The 12,916-nt window shown below is 59.1% G+C and overlaps 1 protein-coding gene across 6 annotated transcripts in view; it reads right to left on the bottom strand.

Annotated features, from left to right (window-relative positions):
- The window catches only part of SBF1 (SET binding factor 1), a 63,659-nt gene that overhangs the window by 32,836 nt on the left and 17,907 nt on the right, over nt 1–12,916 (bottom strand). For all 6 annotated transcript variants that reach the window (XM_041720728.2, XM_041720733.2, XM_041720735.2 and 3 more), the window contains exons 2-4: nt 6,136–6,221; nt 1,752–1,889; nt 709–849 (exon numbers count right to left, since the gene is read on the bottom strand). In XM_041720728.2, the coding sequence (XP_041576662.2) occupies nt 709–849; nt 1,752–1,889; nt 6,136–6,221 (365 nt within the window). The remainder of the gene's footprint in view (nt 1–708; nt 850–1,751; nt 1,890–6,135; nt 6,222–12,916) is intronic.

The raw sequence follows: 12,916 nt of genomic DNA, 5'->3' as shown, positions 1-12,916 counted from the left end.
GTGACCCTGTCCCCTGGAGTTGCCCCAGCTTGTGCCTGGCACGACCCCACTCTGCTGACCCAGCCTTAGGAAAACAGATCCCGTATCTCAGAGAATTCCCACTCCACAGAAGGCAGGGACACCTCCCACTGCCCCAGGCTGCTCCAGCCCCAGTGTCCAGCCTGGCCTTGGGCATTCCAGGGATCCAGGGGCAGCCCCAGCTGCTCTGGCAATTCCTCATTCCCAATTTCCCATCCATCCCTCTGGCAGTGGGAGCCATTCCCTGTGTCCTGTCCCTGCAGGCCTTGTCCCAGTCCCTCTGCAGCTCTCCTGGAGCCCCTTTAGGGCCTGGAATGAGCTGGAAGCTCTCCTGGATCCTTCCCTTCTCCAGGCCGGACACTCCCAGCCCTTCCCCATGGACACAATCTGCACCCAGCCCTCCCAAGGCCTGCCCAGGCACAGAGTGCAGCACCCCTGGAGCCGGCAGAGCTGGCACAGGCAGGGCACAGGCAGGGCACAGCCAGCGCTCCCAGGGACGGGCTGTTCCTCACGGCTCCAAGGAGCGGGGCTGGCAGCTGCCCCGTGCCCCGCAGCCACCCGGGGTGCCAAGGGCAGGACAGGGACAGCTCCCAGGGGCTGTGCCAGCGTGTTCCCACTGCAGCAAGCCTCTCCCAGCACAGCTGCCCCCTCCCCTGAGCAGCATCCCGCTCCCCGTGCCGCCCGACTCACCCGGAACACCTCGGCGTGGTCCAGCCGCGACACCAGCACCAGGCTCTTGGGGGCGAACAGCTGGGCAGGCTGCACCAGCGACGAGGCCTCCTCCTCCTCCTCCTCCTCCTTCTCCTCGCCGTTCCTGGCCTGGCTCTGGGGCTGTGAAGGCACAAACCAGCCCGGGCTGGGGGTTAAGGGATGCTCTTCCCTGTCCCAAACTCCCAGTGCCAGGGTCTGGATTCCTGTGGCACAGGGAAGGCAGGAGCTCCTGGCTAGAGTTAAACCCAACTGAATGATTCTCCACCAGCACTGCTGACCACCCTTGCCATCCATCCACGGATTCCTGTGGCACAGGGAAGGCAGGAATCCATGGCCAGAGCCAAAAGCAGCTGGGTGCTCCCTTATCAGTGCTGCTGACCACCCTTCCCATCTATCCATGGATTCCTGTGGCACAGGGAAGGCAGAAGCTCCTGGCCAGTGCCAAAGGCAGCTGGGTGCTTCTCCAGCAGCACTGCTGGCCACCCTTGCCATCCATCCACTGACTCTTCTGACACAGGGAAGGCAGGAGCTCCTAGCTAGAGTTAAACCCAACTGAATGCTTCTCTACCAGCACTGCTGGCCACCCTTCCCACCTATCCATGGATTCCTGTGGCACAGGGAAGGCAGGAACTCCTGGCCAGAGCCAAAAGCAGCTGGGTGCTTCTCCAGCAGCACTGCTGACCACCCTTGCCATCTATCCACGGATTCCTGTGGCACAGGGAAGGCAGGAACTCCCGGCCAGAGCCAAAAGCAGCTGGGTGCTTCCTTATCAGTGCTGCTGGCCACCCTTCCCACCTATCCACGGATTCCTGTGGCACAGGGAAGGCAGGAATCCGTGGCTAGTGCCAAAAGCAGCTGGGTGCTTCCTTTTAGTGCTGTTGGCCACCCTTCCCATCTATCCATGGATTCCTGTGGCACAGGGAAGACAGGAACCCCCGGCCAGTGCCAAAGGCAGCTGGGTGCTATCCCATCAGCGCTGCCAGCCCCATCCCCGTGTCCTTGTGTCCCCGTGTCCCCGGTACCTGCGGGCTCTCCACGGCCTCCCAGAAGGTGAAGCAGGCGCAGTAGTGCCGCTCCGAGTTGATGTCGGTCAGCACGGCCACGAAGAAGGTGGGGGGGTTCCTCTCGGGGAAGAGCTGCCACCCGCTGGGCTGGCAGAACTGCGGGAGGCACGGAGGGAGCTCAGGGTGCCAGCCCTCACCGGGGATCCACCCCGACCCCACATCGCCCACAGGGCCTGTGGGGAGGGGCAGCCCCACGGGCCGGGAGCAGGGGGAGCACCAGGCAGAGCCCCCCCGGCTCCTGGAACCCCCTAATCCCGCTGGACAGGCTCCAGGAATTCCCAAATCCCTGCAGGGAAGCAGGAACAGCAGGAGCCACCTGGAGAACCCCACACCAGGAGGGGTCATGGTGGGACAGTCCCGACAGGCAGGAGCCCCAGCTCCTGGGAAAGGTCCCCCCACGGCACAGGGACCCCAAAATCTGCACTGCCCCCAGACCCTCATGGCACAGACACCCCAAACTCTGCACTGCCCCCAGACCCCCACGGCACAGACACCCCAAAATCTGCACACCCCCAGACCCCCATGGCACAGAGACACCCCAAACTCTGCACACCCCCAGACCCCCATGGCACAGAGACACCCCAAACTCTGCACACCCCCAGACCCCCATGGCACAGAGACACCCCAAACTCTGCACACCCCCAGACCCCCATGGCACAGACACCCCAAAATCTGCACTGCCCCAGACCCCCATGGCACAGAGACACCCCAAACTCTGCACACCCCCAGACCCCCATGGCACAGAGACACCCCAAACTCTGCACACCCCCAGACCCCCATGGCACAGACACCCCAAAATCTGCACTGCCCCAGACCCCCATGGCACAGAGACACCCCAAACTCTGCACACCCCCAGACCCCCATGGCACACAGAGCCCAAACTCTGCACACCCCCAGACCCCCATGGCACAGAGACACCCCAAACTCTGCACACCCCCAGACCCCCATGGCACAGACACCCCAAACTCTGCACAGCCCCCACCTGGATCCCCCTGTTCCAGTAGACCCCGGGCTTGTGAGGCTGCTGCCCTGGGAATGCCCTCACCTCTGGAATTCCCTCACCCCTGGGAATGCCCTCACCCCCGGGAATGCTCTCATCTCTGGAATTCCCTCACCCTTGGGAATGCTCTCACCCTGGGAATTCCCTCACCTCTGGGAATGCCCTCACCTCTGGGAATTCCTCACCCCTGGGAATGCCCCCACCAGGCAGCTCCCAGGGCTCTGCAGGAACAGCTCTGGGCAGGCAGGGAGAGGCTCCCACTCCGTGCCTGTCTCCAGAGGAACCGGATCCATTAAAATGAGCTGTTTCTGTTGGGAATTGCTGCTGGACACTGCACACAGCCAGGAGCTCCAATCCCACCTCCCTGCACACCCTGGGAACGCTTTTTCCCCAAAAAGCTGTCGAGGAGAATCAGCCCTGACCGCAGCATCACGTCCCACCCGACCCCAGGATCAGCCCCACGTGCTGCTCCCCCAGGACACAGAGAGTTTGTGAGCAGCCCTGGAGCCACCCCTGGCTCCCAACAGCACAGGGCTCCAATTGTTTAAATTCCAAGGATTTTTTGGCTGGACAGTTTGACCCTTGGGAAAAAAAGCTGCTTTGCTCCTGCCTGGGACAGTTCCCAAGTCCCTGCAGACACCAGGAAACTCGGAGCAGAAAAATAAAAATAAAAATAAAAATAAAAATAAAAATAAAAATAAAAATATTAAAATTAAAATAAAATAAAAATAAAAATAATAAAAATAAAATAATAAACTTAAAAATAAAAATAAACCAATAAAAATAATAAAAATAAAAATAAAAATAAAAATAAAAATAAAAATAAAAATAAAAATAAAAATAAATTAAAAATAAAAATAAGAAATTAAAAATAGAAATAAAAATAGAAATAAAAATTAAAATAATAAAAATTTAAATAAAATAAAAATTAAATAATAAATAAAATAATAAACTTAAAAATAAAAATAAAACTATAAACATAATAAAAATAAAAATAAAAATAAATTAAAAATCAAAATCAAAATCAAAATAAGAATAAGAATAAAAATAAGAATAAAAATAAAAATAAAAATAAAAATAAAAATAAAAATAAAAATAAAAATAAAAATAAAAATAAAAATAAAAATAAAAATAAAAATAAAAATAAAAATAAAAATAAAAATAAAAATAAAAAGAAAAATAAAAATAAAAATAAAAATAAAAATAAAAAATAAAAATAAAAATAAATCTGTGGTTTTGCAGATAGAACTGCAGAGAAAGGTCCCAAACTGTGCTGGAATTTCATGGGACACACGACGGGAGGAGGAGCTGGATGCTGCCAATCCCAGAAACAATGGGATGAGGAGCCAGCGACCCCAGTGATCCCAGTGAAGATGGGCAGGGACACCTCCCACCCTGCCAAGCAGGAATTCCTTCCCAAGATCCCACCTAAAAGGATGTCCATCCCTGGCAGTGCCCAGGGCAGGGCTGGAGTCCCCATCCCTGCAGGGATTTCAAAGCCACGTGGATGTGGCACTTGGGGACATGGGCAGTGGTGGCCTTGGCACCACTGACTGCACTCAATGGGCTCAGAGGGATTTTCCAACCCAAGTAAATCCACGATTCCAAGAACCCCAGGGGGAATGGAGCAGCTTGCAGAGGGCTCAGGCGGTGGGTCTGCCCCAGCCCATGCTTTTCACAGGGAATGGAGCTCCAGCTCGTCCCTCAAGAGTCCCTGGATGTCCAGGGAGCAGGGCAAGGATTGGGAAGAGCTCCCACTCCAGGTCAGCAATGAGGGGAACAATCCCACCCTCCTGGATGAGCTGGAGCTGGTCTGGAGGATCCCCACAGCAGCACATCCCAGGAATGTCCCAGCTCTGAGCTGATCCCAGAGCCCTCCTTAGAGCTGGTGACCGTGTCCAGAGGGATGGGGACACCCAGGCCCTGGGATCCAGCCTTGGGCAGGACCTGGGAGCTGGGGGTGCTCAGCCTGGAGAAAAGGAGACTCAGGGGTGGCCCCATCGCTCCCCACAGCTCCTGAAAGGTGCCTGTGCCCAGCTGGGCTCGGGCTCTGTCTCCAGCAGCACTGACACAACCAGAGCACACAGCCTCACGCTGTGCCCAGGGAAATTCAGGTGGGACAGCAGGAAAAAGCTTTTCCAGAAAGGTGATAAAGTTCTGGGGTGGCTGCCCGGGGAGGTGGTGCAGTCACCAGCCCTGGGTGTGTTTGAAAAGCCTGGATGTGGCACTGGGTGAGGTGAGCTGCTGGGGCTGGGCTGGGCTCGATGCTCCTGGAGCTCTCTCCCAACATCTCCCAGGGATTGTGTGGCTGTGTGTGACTGTGTGTGACTGTGTGTGATTGTGTGTGACTGTGTGTGGCTGTGTGTGACTGTGTGTGGCTGTGTGTGGCTGTGTGTGACTGTGTGTGACTGTGTGTGGCTGTGTGTGATTGTGTGTGACTGTGTGTGACTGTGTGTGATTGTGTGTGACTGTGTGTGACTGTGTGTGACTGTGTGTGACTGTGTGTGACTGTGTGTGACTGTGTGTGATTGTGTGTGACTGTGTGTGACTGTGTGTGACTGTGTGTGATTGTGTGTGACTGTGTGTGACTGTGTGTGACTGTGTGTGGCTGTGTGTGGCTGTGTGTGGCTGTGTGTGGCTGTGTGTGATTGTGGGTGACTGGGTGACTGTGTGTGACTGTGTGTGACTGTGTGTGATTGTGTGTGGCTGTGTGTGATTGTGTGTGATTGTGTGTGACTGTGTGTGATGGTGTGTGACTGTGTGTGACTGTGTGTGACTGTGTGAATTCCGTGTGACACTGTGTGACCTGTGCTTGGGTGAATTCTGTGTGATTGTGTGAGATCCTGTGAGGTCCTGTGTGATCCTGTGATTGTGTGTGATTCTGTAATTGTGTGAGATCCTGCGAGGTCCTGTGTGATCCTGTGATTGTGTGTGATTCTGTAATTGTGTGATTCTGTGTGAGTCTGAGATTCTGTGTGAGTCTGTGATTCTGTGATTCTGTGTGAGTCTGTGATTCTGTGTGAGTCTGTGATTCTGTGATTCTGTGTGATTCTGTGATTCTATGATACCCTGTGTCCTCCTGTGATTTTATGAAAGGCCTGCCCATGCTCCTGGGGGGCTGTGGACACTGAGGCTGCATCCATGGCTCCTCCAGGAGACATCCCAGCATCCCAGAAGAGGAGAGGTAGCAGGAGGCCAGGAGAGGAGAGGAGCCAGCACGGGATCCCAGAGTTTCTGAGAGCTGGAGATGCACCTGGGGCAGGTGGGAACTGCTCCCCCCCGGCCCCCAGCCAGACCCTGTGTCACCCCTGGTGTCACTCCCGGTGTCACCCCAGCACTCACCAGCTCGATGCCCTGGGGGAAGGGGTTGTCCTCCCAGTCCTTCTCCGGGAAGCGCTGCAGGATCTGTCCCTGTCCATCCCCGCTCCCTGTGGAGACAAGATGGGATCAGAGGGCAGCAGGTACCCCTCACCCACCGGGAATGCCCGGCTGGCACAGCCCCGGGGTGCTGCAGCTCTGCATGGATGGGGCAGCACAGGAGGGACCCCAGCCCCTGCCAGGCCGAGCAGCGCTGCCCACTCCAGCAGGGAACAGCAGAGACTCCAAGGAATCTGGAGCCAACAGCTCCCAGGGCCTTCTCTGGAGGTAGGAATGGTACTGAGCAGCAGCTCCGGCCCCTCTCCAGCCAGAACTCCCTTCCCTGTGATCCCAGCACGGACAGCACCCCCACTCTGAGCTGCACTCCTGCCCCTCATCTCCCCGCTGGCCTCTCCCCAAACAACCTGCCCAGGATGTGCTTTTGGGCTCCCGACAGCTCCTGCTTCCCCGGGGCATCCCAGAGCACAGGGAGCACCCCAAACCCTCACCTGCACCCCACCCACACCACTCCAGACCCTAAATCCCAGAGCTGGCCAGGCACCAGCTCTGGGACAGCCTGAGGGGACAGTGCCACCAAGTGCTCCTGTCACCGACCCTGCCAGGCTGGGGAGGGCTCCCACACCACCCACACCTCCCCAAAGACACAGCTGCTCCTGGATCCAGCTGGGAATCGCAAATCCCAAGGATTTGTGCAGCCCCGTGATGGGGACAGGGGGCTCCTTGCAGCCCCTTCCAGAGCTGCTGGGGGATTATCCATTTCCAGGGGCCGGGTCCTGGCCACGGAATGGGGCTGGGAAAGCAGGAGGAGCACCAGGGAAGAGCTATTTTGGGAGCCCAGACGAGTCCCCAGAGTCCTGCTCACCGCCTGGCAGCCACAGCTGGATTTAGCAGCACCAGGGAAAGGGGCCATTTATAGCCCCGGGCCCAAAATGGAAAAGCTGGAGCCAAACTGGGCACCAAATATCCACAGGGATTGGGTCAACCAGATCCTGCCTGGCCACGTGCTCCCACACCACAGGCCTGCTCTGTCACCACGTCCCTCCTCTGTCACCACTCCCTCCTCTGTCACCACGTCCCCCTGGAGGCAGCCCTGGCCAAAGGCTGCCCGCTCCCAGTGCCAAGGGCTCAGCTCAAGCTCCAGACAGGAAAATCCCTTGAGATCCACACGTCAGGATTAGGGCTCCAACGGCTCCAAGCTGTGCCCTCCACATCCAGCCCTGCCACGGCTTCGCTGCGATATCTCAGTTAAAGGGGAATGGATACAAGACCACAAAATCACTGAATGGTTCAGGTGGGAAGGGACCCCCGAGCCCCTCCAGTGCCACCCTGCCATGGCAGGGACCCCTCCCACTGTCCCAGGCTGCTCCAGCCCCAGTGTCCAGCCTGGCCTTGGACATTCCAGGGATCCAGGGGCAGCCCCAGCTGCTCTGGCAATCCCAGCCCAGCCAGGAATTCCTCATTCCCAATCTCCCACCCATGGCTGCCCTCTGGCAGTGGGAGCCATTCCCTGTGTCCTGTCCCTCTGTCCCTTGTCCCCAGTCCCTCTGCAGCTCTCCTGGAGCCCCTCCAGGCCCTGCCAGGGGCTCTGAGCTCTCCCTGGATCCTTCTCCTCTCCAGGTGAGCCCCTCCAGCTCTCCCAGCCTGGATCCCTGGGATCTGAGGGGCTCCAGCCCTGGGGCAGCTCCGGGGCCTCCTCTGGGCTCTGCAGCAGCTCCAGGTGCTGCTGCTGTGTGCCCAGGCTGGGGCAGCCCTGCAGGTGGCTCTCACCTGGGCACAGGGGCAGGATCCCCCTCCCCTGCTGCCCACTGGGCTCAGCCCGGGGCTGGGGGGTCTCAGGCTCATCATCCTCACCACAAACAGAAATCATTCCAAGGGCTGTTTTGAGAACAATGGGAATCTGGGGTTTTCCCAGAGCCAGGAGCTGCCACTCTCCAGCCAGCTGCAGGCAGGTACACCCTGATTTTGGGGACGGCCACCAGCAGCCTGACTCGGGAATCAGCATTTCCCTCAGCTGCTCCTCGGGCAGCCCCATCCCAACCTCCCCATTTCCAACCCGTCAGCTCCGTATGGGCTGCGGGATCGGCGCGGCCCTTCCTGCCCAGAGAGCAGGACCTGCCCCATCCATTCTGCTGCCATCCCAGCCCTGGGACAGCTGGAGATTGCTGGGAAAGCTGGAGATTCCTGGGACAGCTGGAGATTCCTGGGAAAGGCAGCACGTGTGCCCCTGAACCCCGGCCTGCAGGCAGCTGGTCCTTCCTGCGCTCCTGCAGGGCCGGGGGACACCTGGGGGAGCCCAGCCCCTCCTGGCCGTGCTGGAAGGTCACAGGATGTTGTTGTGATCCAGGAAATCCCAAATAAGCCCAGAGGTAAACATGGGGCTGGGTCATGGCACAGGATGACCCCGGCTGGGAGCGCTGGAACAGCGCTGCTCCGGTCACGGACACGGACACGGACACGCCAGCGCCACGCCTCGCTCCCCGTGTCCCCAAAAGGATGGGACAGGAGGAGCTGTGCCTCAGCCCTGCACACACACCAGCCAGGCCTCTGAGTGCCGGCTCAGGAGCACTCCCAGAGCCTGCACGAGGTGCCCACCCTGCCTGGAAAATCCCGGGGGACCCATGCGGGGAGCACGGCAGCCCCAGCCCACCCCAGCCCCCGGGCTCTGGGCAGGGAACCAGCCCTGCAGCAGCTCCTGCAGTCCCTTCACAGAGTCACAGAATTCACACAATCCCTGGGAGATGTTGGGAGAGAGCTCCAGGAGCATCGAGCCCAGCCCAGCCCCAGCAGCTCACCTCACCCAGTGCCACATCCAGGCTTTTCACACACACCCAGGGCTGGTGACTCCACCACCTCCCCGGGCAGCCATCCCAGAACTTTATCACCTTTCTGGAAAAGCTTTTTCCTGCTGTCCCACCTGAATTTCCCTGGGCACAGCGTGAGGCTGTGTGCTCTGGTTCTGTCAGTGCTGCCTGGAGACAGAGCCCGAGCCCAGCTGGGCACAGGCACCTTTCAGGAGCTGTGGGGAGCGATGGGGCCACCCCTGAGTCTCCTTTTCCTGAGGAGCTGGATGTGACTGAGAGAGGAGAAGGGAATTTTCACAGGGATGTGAGGCAAAGGAGCTTGTTTGGAACAAGCCCTGTCCCACCCCTCACACCTGACACCCTCCACTCCCAGGTGACTGGAGGTGTTTCACCACCAGCACAGGACCACTGGTCCAGCCAGTCCCCAGGAACGGCTCCTCTGCAGGCTGGGACACGACTCCCACACCCCTGAACCTCAGAAATTCGGGATTGAATCATCCAGGGGATGTCAAAGTTCAGATAACACAGCTCGGTGTGGGCACAGCCCCGGGCAGGGACTGTCCCCTGTGCTGGCCCTGCTGAGGGACCCCCTGGAATCCTGGGGACAGCTCCGGGCCCCTCCTGCCAGGAGAGCCCTGGAGGGGCTGGAGTGTCCAGGGACCAGAGCTGGGAAGGGAATGGAGCCCAGGAGGGGCTGAGGGAGCTGGGAAGGGGCTGAGGGAGCTGGGAAGGGGCTGGAGAATTCCTGATGGAGCTGGGGAGGGGCTGAGCCTGGAGCAAAGGAGGCTCAGGGGGACCTTGTGGCTCTGCACAAGTCCCTGCCAGGAGGGGACAGCCGGGGAGGGGGTCGGGCTGTGCTCCAGGGAACAGGGACAGGAGGAGAGGGAACGGCCTCAGGCTGGGCCAGGGCAGCCTCAGGGGGGATTTTGGGGAAATTCCTCCTGGAAAAGGCTGTGCAGCCCTGGCACAGGGCTGGATCCCCATCCCTGGAGGGATTTCAGAGCTGTGTGGATGTGGCACTTGGGGACAGGTCAGTGGTGGCCTTGGCAGTGCTGAGAGCAGTTGGATTCAATGGTCTGGGAGGGCTTTTCCAAGCTGACTCCACGAATCCCCGGTGTCAGAAGAAAACAGGAATGTCCCCAGGGAAAGCCTGTGCAGGACATTCCCACGGCCATGGAGCCAGTGGGATTTGTCCCCACAGCCGCTGCCAGCCCAGGTGGGCCGGAACCAGCCCCAAGGACCAAACCTGCCACCTTCAGCTGCGGGGACAGACCAGCGGGGACATGGAGGGATCAAAGCCTGGCACCGCTGCTCTCAGCTCCGCCTGGAATTCCCCGGGATCCGGGAGCTGGGCCCAGGCCAGGCCAGGCTGCAGCACCTGCAAGGCACCGGCAGCGGGCAGGAAAAGCCTGTGGGAACACGGCCAGAGCCTGCCAGGGCTGCCAGGGAGCTCCACACGGCCACAGGCTGGGTCACACCGGGGGCTGATGGATGGGCACATCCCATCCCGTCCCCAAACCCCTGTGACCGCCTCCTGTCGTCCCTCCAGGAGCTGCATCCCCTTTCCCACATCCCCACCACAATCCTGGGATGGGTTGGGTGGGAAGGGACCCCAGAGCCCCTCAGTGCCACCCCTGCCATGGCAGGGACACCTCCCACTGCCCCAGGCTGCTCCAGCCCCAGTATCCAACATTTCCTTGGGCATTCCAGGGATCCAGGGGCAGCCCCAGCTGCTCTGGAAATTCCTCATTCCCAATCTCCCACCCATCCCTCTGGCAGTGGGAGCCATTCCCTGTGTCCTGTCCCTCCATCCTTGTCCCCAGTCCCTCTGCAGCTCTCCTGGAGCCCCTTTAGTGGCACTGGGCACTCTGGGACAGCGTGAGGTGTCCCTGCCATGGGAGTGGTGGCACTGGGTGGGGTTTGATGTCCCTTCTCCCCCAACCATTCCACGATTCTCAGCCACCTGAGGACACCCAGCCCATCCTTCATCCCTCTGCTCAGGAGCAACCATCACCTGGGTGGGGAGCTGGGATACTCCAGCTCCTCCCTCCCTCCCAGCGAGCAGGAATAAGGCACAGATGGGACGAGCCACCCATCCCATCCCATGCCATGCCATGCCAGCCCTGCAGCCCCCCGCCCCCACGCCCACCCAGAACAACACCCGAGTGTCTGCTGCAGGACAAAGCAGCCTCTGTTCCCTGGGCCGTGTCCCCGCCGGGGGCACAGAGAATGGCCTTTCTGTGAGGGAACAAAGGGGCCGTTTGTGGGGCTGGGGGCGGCCCCGAGCTCCGGCCACCGCCAGGAAAGCCCACCCGGCCCAGGGCGAGTCCCTGTCCCAGCCCTGGCCACCAGCACGGATGGGACAGCCCTGTCCCCACCAGCACTAACATCAGGTGCTGGCAGCTCCCTGTGCCAATCCCAGCATCCCTGAGGCTGGAAAAGCCCTCCGGGACCACCGAGCCCACCTTGTCCCCAGCCCAGAGCCGAGTGCCACCTCCAGGAATTCCTTGGACACCTCCAGGGACGGGCACTCCAAAGCTCCCCGGGCAATGGAATCCCTGTTCCAGTGCTGGACAACCCTTTCCATGGAGAAATTGTTCCTGAAGTGGCACTTACCGCACCCCCAGTGTCCCCTCCAGCTGTCCCCAAGGCCACATCCCCGCTGTGGCATGGCTGCTGTGCCCCCTAGAATGCAAAAATCCCAAGGAATAATTTCCCACTCTCTCCATGTCTCTCTCCATGTTCCAGTGCAATTCCACAGGACAAGGTGCTGGGGAAGGACAAAGCCCTTCCCAGACAGAGGAACCCCACAGGAGCAGGGTGACAGGACAGGCTCGGCCACAGGGATTTGGAGGGGATTTAGGGCAAAAGTCTCCACAAAGTCACACCCGGAACAGCAATTCTGGTCCTGAGTGCAGTTAAAAAAAGGGAAAAACAGGAATAAGGGCCTCATTCCCTGTTCAATGGTCACCTAAGTGATGTCTGAGGATGTGCTTGACCTGCTGGACACAGGGAAGATAAGGATCACCCAGGGAAGATAAGGATCACCCACGGCCTGTGACACAGAGCTGGGTGAGGAAGCAAACTGTCTGCATGCAACTCCCGGCTGGAAAAACTCCATCCAGCCACTGCGTGCTTCCCACGGGAGGCAAACCCTCCAGCCCAGGGTCACTCACTCCCAGTTACAACATCCTGGAGCAGCAGCAGGCGGTGCTGCACCTGGGGACACTCCCAGCACGGCACTTCCAGGGAGCAGGGCTCTCATTCCTCATTCCCTAGGGAATTCAGGGAGCAATGGCTTCGGCAGGCTCTGGGTGAAGGGGTTTGCAGGAAGCTGAAATGAGGCAGGTGAAGCAGGGGTCATCCCCCCACCCTGGCTCATACCAGTCCTGTCCTTCAATGCCATTATTCCTCAAACCTCCTCCTAACCCCTCTCAAATTCAGGAGGAATGCTGGGGAGAGCCAGCACACAGCCCGGGGGCAGTGCCAGGCGCCCTGCCAGGACCTGGGGGCGCAGACTCCCAGGGATCAGGAACGCTGGCAAACCCCAGGAGCCTGTGGAACGTGGGCTTCTCTGCTCTCCCAGATCCTGCAGGGAGATCCACTTGGACCCTGCCCACACCCAGGAGTGGTGGGTGAGGAGGGAGCAGCCCAGCACAGAATCATGGCAGGGACAGATCCCGGGAGATCCCCACCACCTCCACGCAGAGCTGGGGCTGGGGGCAGGCTCGGCACAGCCCGGCTGTTCCCTGACCCCGTTCCGAGGGAGAGCTGTGTTTATCTTTGGAAACATTAAGGCAGAAGAGGAAGTAATTAAATTAAAAAAACCCCGCCTGCTTCCGAGAGCGCGGTGCAGGAAAGCGCTGCGGGCCCCGAGCGTTCCTGGCAGCGGGACACGGCCACGGCCACGGCCTGCACAGCCACTGCTCGCCCCGAGCACGGCT

The sequence above is a fragment of the Taeniopygia guttata genome, chromosome 1A (genome assembly GCF_048771995.1).
Source record: "Taeniopygia guttata chromosome 1A, bTaeGut7.mat, whole genome shotgun sequence".
Taxonomy (NCBI): Eukaryota; Metazoa; Chordata; class Aves; order Passeriformes; family Estrildidae; genus Taeniopygia; species Taeniopygia guttata.
Note: the sequence above shows the minus strand (reverse complement) of the source record. Positions and strands in the feature narration are given on the sequence as shown.